This window comes from Pollachius pollachius (assembly GCF_949987615.1).
Source record: "Pollachius pollachius genome assembly, chromosome: 8".
Lineage (NCBI taxonomy): Eukaryota > Metazoa > Chordata > Actinopteri > Gadiformes > Gadidae > Pollachius > Pollachius pollachius.
The window spans coordinates 2,199,537-2,208,906 of record NC_136941.1 but is presented as its reverse complement, the minus strand read 5'-3'; the positions used below and the strand labels follow the sequence as shown (position 1 = coordinate 2,208,906).

At 56.1% G+C, this 9,370-nt stretch overlaps 1 protein-coding gene across 1 annotated transcript; it reads right to left on the bottom strand.

Moving 5' to 3' along the window:
- Positions 1–8: 8 nt before the first annotated feature.
- htr6 (5-hydroxytryptamine (serotonin) receptor 6) lies at positions 9–7,599 on the bottom strand (the record flags this gene model as incomplete). Its single annotated transcript, XM_079740852.1, has 3 exons — positions 9–383; positions 2,759–2,893; positions 6,574–7,599. 3 exons carry the CDS (start codon positions 7,597–7,599, stop codon positions 9–11), a joined length of 1,536 nt encoding a protein of 511 aa, XP_079596978.1.
- Between the last annotated feature and the right edge of the window lie 1,771 nt (positions 7,600–9,370).

Genomic DNA, 9,370 nt, shown 5'->3' with positions numbered 1-9,370 from the left:
CCCCCCCCTCAGTCCAGCGCCTCCACCTGATTGGGCAGCAGCAGCGGCAGCTCTATCCCGGCGTGCTCGGCGGCGTCCAGCAGGTTGACGGCGTCGGTGGCGGTGGCGGGCGGGTGGGCGGGGTCGGACACAGCGTCCGGGGACGACGACGGCGAGGGCGAGTCGCCGGCCGCGCGGTGCTCGCCCGAGTTGCGCAGGGAGAGCGAGAGGGCGGGCGAGGGGCGGCGGGGCGAGCGAGAGAAGCAGCAGGGCAGCAGCTTGCCCAGCGCCCGCTTGAAGTCCCGCATGAAGAGCGGGTAGATGATGGGGTTCATTGTGCTGTTGCAGTAGCCCAGCCACGTGATGGCGTCGAAGAGCGCCGGGGGGATGCAGTCGCACACCGCCTGGGGGGGGGGGGGGGGGGGGGGAGGGGAGGGAGGGAGGGGAGGGAGGGGAGGGAGGGGAGGGAGGGGAGGGAGAGAGGGAGGGAGAGAGAGGGAGAGAGAGGGAGAGGGAGAGAGAGAGAGAGAGAGAGAGAGAGAGAGAGAGAGATGCGTCAACGTTTCGTCTCCTTTACCGTCACCTCCCCACGTGGAGACGGGTTTCCCCACTTTGGGGTCATGATCCCTCTTGGGGTCGTGACCCTGTTTAGGGTCACCTGATATGCGAATGGGGGGCAGCCACGGGAGATGTTTGATTTATTTTTTTGAGTAATCCGTAGCCCTAATAATGAGGTCACGGGGGGAGATAGGTGGGGGACCCCAGGTTCAGGGGGTCCGAGGGATCGAACCTTAGCTTTGTGACGGGCTCACGGACCTGCGCTCACCGCACTTCTTCTCTGTGCCCCTGTGACTCGTCGGTCAACTTTGCGCCTTAGTTCTCATAGTAACCGTTACCGTGGCAGCCCCAACGCCCGGAAGGAATGTTACGAAAGAGTCTCGTAACGTAACTCCGTTAGCGACAGAAAGCCCCCGCCTTGACCTGTCGTGCGCCTGGTTCGTCTCGTGCCCACGGGACGAACGCTATTCCTGTTCTCCCCACGATCGAAAACAAGACGTGACGAGACGCAAGGTGGAGGATGGAGGAGGAGGAGGAGGAGGAGGAGACGGCTGGTAAAGTAGATTCAGTACTATCAAGAGGAGGAGAGGAGGATGGAGGGGGAGGAGGAGGAGGAGGAGGAGGAGGAGACGGCTGGTAAAGTAGATTCAGTACTATCAAGAGGAGGAGAGGAGGTTGGGGAACAGAGGAGAAGGAGGAGACAGCTGGTATAGTAGATTCAGTACTATCAAGAGGAGGAGGAGAAGAAGGGGCAGACGGCTGGTAAAGTAGATTCAGTACTATCAAGAGGAGGAGGAGGAGAAGAAGGGGCAGACGGCTGGTAAAGTAGATTCAGTACTATCAAGAGGAGGAGGAGAAGAGGAGGAGGAAGGGGAACAGGAGAAGGAGGAGACAGCTGGTAAAGTAGAGGTTCCAGTACTATCGAGGAAGAAGGGGGGGGGGGGGGGTGTTCACACACCTCATTGGGTGTGGTGGTGGGGGAGGAGAGGTGGGGGTACGGTGATGGTGCAATGGGGGAGGAGAGGGGGGGGTGCGCAGATGGAATTGACATTGCTGAGAGCCAGCGAGCAGAACAAGTGCCATTACCAATTCAGATGAGCCCAGTTTAAAGGGGACATATTGCACCACCAGGTGGGGGTGTGATTGGCCTTACAAGCCGTTTCGAAAATCTGCCCCATATGACATCACTAGTGGGCGCGTCCACCTAGATCTGTGCTGGATAACTTACTTCAGTCCACTGGGTAGGCTGGTAGACTGATCTATGCAGCACAGGTCTAGGTGGACACGCCCACTAGTGATGTCATATGGGGCCGATTTTCGAAACGGCTTTGACCTGGTGGTGTAATATGTCACCTTTTAAAGAGATGGGTTTACTTCTGGAGCAGGCTCTACCCCTCTGCCCACCATTAATAGACGGACGGTGTGTCTGTGTGTACGTCTGTGTGTTTTCTATAGGGTGGTGTAGTTTGAGAAGTAACATGACGTGTTTCCCTGTGAGTGGATTGGAGGCCTGGCCACGGCACAAATAGGTTAGTCTCCCAGCTTTATTGCGGCATTTCCTCGGGGCACGCCCCCTTTTGGTCGGTCCCACCCGGGATTCTGAGAGTATACCGAGTTCAGTGAGTCAGACCGCACGGCTCGACAAACAAAGATGGCTGTGCCCGTAATGAGTCGTTTTTTCTACGTATTTGTGCCACCTTGGTCGTTTTAATGACGATTTCAAATGCTTTTGCGCACTTCATTACACTGCTGCTTTAATCCGGTCACCAATTTATGCATTGCACGGTCTTGCTGTGCTTGCGATACAATTCAAAGTAGTGGTGTTTGTTTTCGAGCTGGTTCGCTCAAGAGGCTAATGTAGCTCTTAATATGAATGACCAGCCAATGAAACGGGAACGCTATAAAGGGCCGATTCTGGTCCCACGTCAGAATCAGCCCTGTTTTGGTTCTGCGTCGGGTTTTAGTGAGCGGACCAATCACAGCCCGACGGAAGGTGAACGTTTTTGGGAGGCGCGCGTCAGGCCCTTGCGGTGAGGAGGGTCCGCCAGGAAGTAAGGGGTTCGTAACCCCCTTGCGTTGCGGGAACGCGGGACCGCTATCAGCCCTTAAGAGCTACCGGCCAGGAAATTACATCACAAGAGCAACTCGTGCGGGTGGTGTACCAGGCATCTCGAACACACCATAAGACTATCTGACCCCTGACCCTCGGCCCCCCACTGACCTCGGCCATGTTGGTGATGAAGAAGGGCAGCCAGGCGCCGAAGAACAGCCCCAGCAGGACCCCCAGCGTCAGGCTGGCCTTCAGGGCACGGCGGCCCTGTCGATGGGCCAGGCGCCGCTCGCTGTTCACCGAGAGCTACGGTACAGCGGGGGGGGGGAGGGTAAAGGTTAAAGGTCAGGGGTTAGGAGTTAATGGTCAGGGGTTAGGGGTGATCACGATATAGTACAGTGGTTTTCAATTGGCAGCGCCAATAGATTAACATTTACATTTACATTAACAATTACATTAATATTTACTTTCAGGGCATTTGGCAGACGCTTTTATCCAAAGCAAATCAGATAGATTCATAGATCGATTATTCATTGTCCCCTTGGGGAAATTTTTCTCAGTGAATAGACGGATACACATGACCGTTAAACAACAACAACAACATGAAAAAACAACAACCACTGACAAGACCCCAAAATCATATTTTCCACATAGTACAAGGATACATCTAACGTTGTTGGCTTTTTAAACCAACAATTAAAACCTTCTTTTTAGATGTTTGTTTAAAAAGCTGATGGATTACACTAAGCACATTGTCAGAAGAAGGAGGAACAACAATATATCGCTGCCGGTATGGTAAGGATGTTCATAGAACCAAGTGCCAAGCACTTAAAATCACTAGATAAACCCATTCCTCGTATGCAACACAGATATCTAGGATAAGACGCAACACAATGCTAAGTACTATTTTTGTTTTGAACAAATGTGTAGTGGGATGGCCCTGATCAGTTTTTAATGTCCGTTTTCATTTGATCGTTCATTTGATTCATTTGGTGGGTTACAGCATGAAATCAAAAGCCAATTAAATTCAGGAAGGTTTCTTCAAACGTAACATTTGACGTTCACGATATATATCCGTTTAACTCTTGTATCTTATGTCTTTGGGTATCCACAAAAGTATTTTGAATAAAGTCCTATTAATAATAAATAAAATGTCTTTTTATACAAATTAGATAAATATCTTGTGCAGTAAGATAAGCGTCAAAAACGTATGAGTAACATTTCCTCAACACAAAATAATCATTTACAGTGTTCAAACAGATCAGAATAACGGACAAGGCATCCTATAAATATAATATCTATTTAAAATAACTACTGATACAACACACAGCGGAAGAAGTACAGCCGGTTCTATTTAATTCCTCTAAATGTCACATTCTTCTCGTGAGGTAGACGTGTGATTGATTAATTTTGAACGACCAAAGTGGGCTTCTTCAGCACCTCGTGTTCTGGTGAGAGACACATGGGTCACCCCAGGTCCTGTCTCACACCCTACGTCCTGTCTCACACCCCAGGTCCTGTCTCACACCTCACGTCCTGTCTCATGTGCTGCCTCATACCCCACGTCCTGTCTCACACCTACAGGACGTGGGGGGTGAGACAGGTGGGGTGTGAGACAGGACCTGGGGTCTCACGCCCCACGTCCTGTCTCACACCCCACGTCCTGTCTCACACCCTGCTCACGTCCTGTCTCACGACCCACGTCCTGTCTCACGCCTACGTCCTGTCTCACACCTACATCCTGTCTCACACCCTGCCCATGTCCTGTCCCACACCCCAGGTCCTGTCTCCCACCCCACGTCCTGTCTCCCACCCCACATCTTGTCTCCCACCACACACCCTGTCTCACATCCTGCATCACACCCCACGTCCTGTCTCCCACCACACACCCTGTCTCACATCCCACATCCTGTCTCAGGATGTCGTTTGACTTCAGGTCAAACGACCAACCACCGCTATTCTCCGATTAACCTCCATCTCTTTTTACCTTTTGCTTCTCCTTCCTTATCTCCCGCTTGTTATTTTTACTCAAAGCCTGAGAGTCCATTTTTTCTTAACCCCCCCCCCCCCAGAGACAGGGTATCAGGTTCGAGTGACAACGTTGAGATGTTGTTCCTCCGAACCGCTAATATCTACAAAGGGAACAGGCTGTCGTTTTAATGAGGGCTTCTCGATTAAGCTTTTAATTACTTTCTCTCATTTGTTTCTTATCTCAACCCTCAACCCCCTTAATTAACCGCCACACTCCAGTGTGCTTATAATTTATTCAAAAGCCTGCGTGTGCACAAGTGTGTGTGCCTGAAATTCTGTGCTTTTGATTGAAAAGACCCCCCCTCCCCCCCAAACACACACACACACACACACACACACACACACACACACACACACACACACACACACACACACACACACACACACACACACACACACACACACACACAAACACAAACACATTATCTCCAGCCGATTCTCTTTGTTTACGATTTGTCAAGAAAAGACGAGCGATAGATAAAGTGATTACTTTAAAACGAGGAACTGTGTGTCACTTACTGTCAGCCACTCGCTCCCATGGAACCATCAAACCTTTTCCCTCCCCTGCATTTCAATGGAAACCTCCGCGAGGGGATTTGAATTCATTTCATAATGCGACGTTGAGACGGCGAACTGTCAGAAGCGTTTGAAGTGGCAGAACGCGCCGGAACATACAGACGGAGAAATTAAGCAGCACCACCTCGCAGTTCTCGACATCCCAACCTGCAGCTCTGTATACATGCCATGACCCCCCCCACCGCCTTTCTTCACTTTCCTGTCCCTAAAAAGGAAACAAAACGACACAAAAGCCGATAGAAAAGACTGTAAATATGATTGACTGCTTCCCATTCATTCACCTCAGACTAATCAGGCTTAGCCTACTTTTATTCCTCCGTTACCAGCGTCCTATCCCGCGGGTTATCTTCTCCTTGGAGGGTCCTAGCGTGCCTGATTCCCGCCCTCATCCTCTGACGTCACCTTAGCGGTTGTGACGTCCCCCTTAGCGGTTGTGATGTCCCCCTTATCGGTTGCGACGTCACCCTTAGCGATTGTAACGTCCCCCTTAGCGGTTGTGACTTCAACCTTAGCGGTCGTGACGGCACACTTAGCGGTCGTAACGACACCCTTAGCAGTTGTGACGTCACCCTTAGCGGTTGTGACGTCCCCCTTAGCGGCCGCAACATCCCCCTTAGCGGTCGCGACATCACCTTTAGCGGTCGCGACGTCCCCCTTAGCGGTTGTGACCTCACCCTTAGCGGTCTTTATCTCACCCACAGCGGTTGTGATGTCTCCCTTAGCAGGGCGATGTCGCCCTTAGCGGCCGCGACGTCATCCTTAGCAGTTGTGAAGTCCCCCTTAGGGGTTGTGACGTCCCCCTTAGCGGTCGCGACGTCCCCCTTAGCGGTTGTGACCTCACCCTTAGCGGTCTTTACCTCACCCTTAGCGGTGGTGACCTCACCCTTAGCGGCGGTGACCTCACCCTTAGCGGCGGTGACCTCACCCTTAGCGGTGGTGACTTCAACCTTAGCGGCGGTGACCTCACCCTTAGCGGCGGTGACCTCACCCTTAGCGGTTGCGACGTCACCCTTAGCGATGGTGATGTCACCCTTAGCGGTGGTGACCTCACCCTTAGCTGTTGTGACCTCACCCTTAATGGCGGTGACCTCACCCTTAGCGGTGGTGACCTCACCCTCAGCGGTGGTGACCTCACCCTTAGCGGTAATGACCTCGTACTTAGCGGCGGTGACCTCACCCTTAGCGGCGGTGACCTCACCCTTAGCGGCGGTGACCTCACCCTTAGCGGCGGTGACCTCACCCTTAGCTGTTGTGACCTCACCCTTAGCGGCGGTGACCTCACCCTTAGCTGTTGTGACCTCACCCTTAGCGGCGGTGACCTCACCCTTAGCGGCGGTGACCTCACCCTTAGCGGCGGTGACCTCACCCTTAACCCTTACCGGTGCGCTGCAGGAGGCGGTGGGCTCCTGGTGGCTGTAGTCGTCCCCTTCCTGCGCCGGGCCCCTGGGGGCCCCGGCGGCGGGCCCCGGTGAGGCCGGGCGCGACGGGGCCCCCAGGTACTGGTGGGGCAGCGGGGGGTGGCTGAGGGCCGCCACGCGGCGGGCCTGGCGGCGCGCGGCCAGCAGGATGCGGCAGTAGGTGAAGCAGATGGCGCCGGACGGCAGGAAGAAGGTGAGCACCGACGCCACCAGCGCGAAGGGCAGCGTGACCTGCAGCCGGCACTGGAAGGCCGGGGCCCCGGGGGCCCCCGCCAGCTGGAAGTAGGAGGGCGGGTACGGCGCCGGGGAGCCGTACGACGACAGGCTGGCGTTTCCCCCGTCGCCGCCGCCGCCGCCGAGCACCCCGTGCGTCGGCGGGTGGTGTCCACCACCACCACCTCCTCCTCCACCTCCTCCCCCACCTCCTCCCCCGTGGCCCAGGCTGTGCCACCTCATCTCGATGGGCAGGAAGGAGGCGAGCGCGGCCAGCCCCCAGGCGGCGGCCACCAGCAGCAGGGCGCGCGGCGGCGTCATGCGCTGCTTGTAGCGCAGCGGCGAAATGATGAGCAGGTAGCGGTCCAGGCTGATGACGCACAGGTTCAGGATGGAGGCGCTGCAGCACATGACGTCGAAGCAGAGCCACACGGGGCAGAAGGCGGGCCACAGCACCCAGCCGCCGCACAGCACGTTGAGCATGGCGGGCGGCATGACCACCAGCGCCACCATCAGGTCGGACAGGAAGAGCGACACCAGGAAGCAGTTGGAGGTGCAGCGCAGCGAGCGGTGGGCCAGCACCAGGGCGATGAGCAGCACGTTGCCGCACGCCGTCATGAGGATGATGGCGCCCAGCATGAAGGCCAGCAGCCAGGGGCCGCTGCCCGTGACGCCCCAGGCGGCGCCGCCCTCGCCCGCGCCCGCGGCGACACCGCCGGCGACGGAGGGCGGGAAGCTGCCGTTCTGGCTTTCCGACGGGCCGCCGGAGTCCATGCCTGGCCTTGGCGGCCGTCGGAGCCGAGCGGGAGGGAGGATGAGGAGAGACGGTTGCCGCGGCGATCAAAGGGTAACAAAGTTAGGGCATGGGCTGGGGGGGATTGGGGAGGGGTCGCCCGCCACAGGGGGTGTCCTACTTCCCAACAATGCTTTGCTTTTGAGGGGGAGACAGAGAGAGAGGGAGAAAGAGAGAGAGAGGGAGACAGAGAGGGAGGGAGAAAGAGAGAGAGGGAGAAAGAGAGAGAGAGGGAGACAGAGAGAGAGGGAGACAGAGAGAGGGAGACAGAGACAGAGAGAGGGAGACAGAGAGGGAGGGAGAAAGAGAGGGAGGGAGATAGAGAGGGAGGCAGAGAGAGGGAGACAGAGACAGAGAGAGGGAGACAGAGAGGGAGGGAGAAAGAGAGAGGGAGACAGAGAGACAGCGACAGAGAGAGGGAGACAGAGAGAGGGAGACAGAGAGAGGGAGGGAGATAGAGAGAGAGGGAGGAGAGATTGGGAGACAGGCAGAGAGAGGGAGACACAGACAGAAAGAGGGAGACAGAGGGATTCAGAGAGAGAGACAGAGAGGGAAACAGAGGGAGTCAGAGAGAGAGAGGGAGATAGAGACAGAGGGAGTCAGACAGAGAGAAGGAGAAAACGAGAGACAAATAGAGAGCGAAAGAGACAGTCGGCACTCTCACGCAGGGCGTCCTTCCTAAACAGAGGCCACAGGGTTCTTGTTGTAGCGAGAAGTCCCAGCGTCTTCCTCCTCCTCCTCCTCCTCTCCGGGGTTAACAGCTCTGCTCTCCATGACTCACTATCACGGTCGTCTCTCTCTCCCGGGAGTGAGAAACCTTCCGGCTCTGTTGTCACCTCCTCCTCCTCCTCCTCCTCCTCCTCCTCCTCCTCTTCCTCTTTGGCCCCCAGGCGTTGGGGAGCTCTCACCCGCGCGCCGCGCTCCGTGGCCCCATGCTGCTGGCCGGGTCCCTGCCTGCTCTGCTGCTCGCGGACGCGGAGACACTGAGACGCTCTGCCGCTCACTGGGGGCTCTCAGCTCGGCGGCTCTCAGCTCGGCGGCGTGTCACCGCTACGACAGCCACCCAGGGGGAGGGCCCAGCGAAGAGGTGGGCTGCTCCCGTTTAAGCGTGACTGAACGGTGGAGGGGAAGGAGCGAGGGGGAGGAAAGGTGTGAGAGAGAGGGAGAGAGAGGGAGGGGGGAGAGAGATGTGATGGAGAAAGAGAGAGGGAGAGATGAGATGAAAAGATGGAGAAGGAGAGAGAGAGGGATAGAAAGGGTGGGAGAGAGGAGATGAAAGCAGAGAGAATAACTACGAGACTATGGCGATGGAATGTGAAAGAGGGAGGGAGTGGGAAACATCCCAAAATATGCTCAGAACGCGCCTCAACTCCCCCAAAGCGCCCACGGTCCCATCAGATCTTTATTTCACCAGCTCCTCAAAGTCTGAATGATCTCCAGGGATTCTGTCTCCTCCAAACAAGCTAAAAAGTGCTTCACTGTGAGGGGCTGAGCGAGGAGACAAATCCCCGCCGATGACAAGGGAGATGATGCGGGAGAGGGGTCCGGCGTTGCCATGCCGGGAGCTATGGAGACGGCTGAGCGGCGCTTGCCTTAATCCCCATGGCGGCCACTCCAGCCATCCCTTCCTCCTCAGACGTGTGAGAGCTCGGAGGTGTCAAGCTGTTAATGCATGCCCATGCACATTGCCGTCCAAGAAATGCTAATTCCTCGAGGCGTGGGCGACGCGCCCCTCCCTCCCGCCACCGGGAC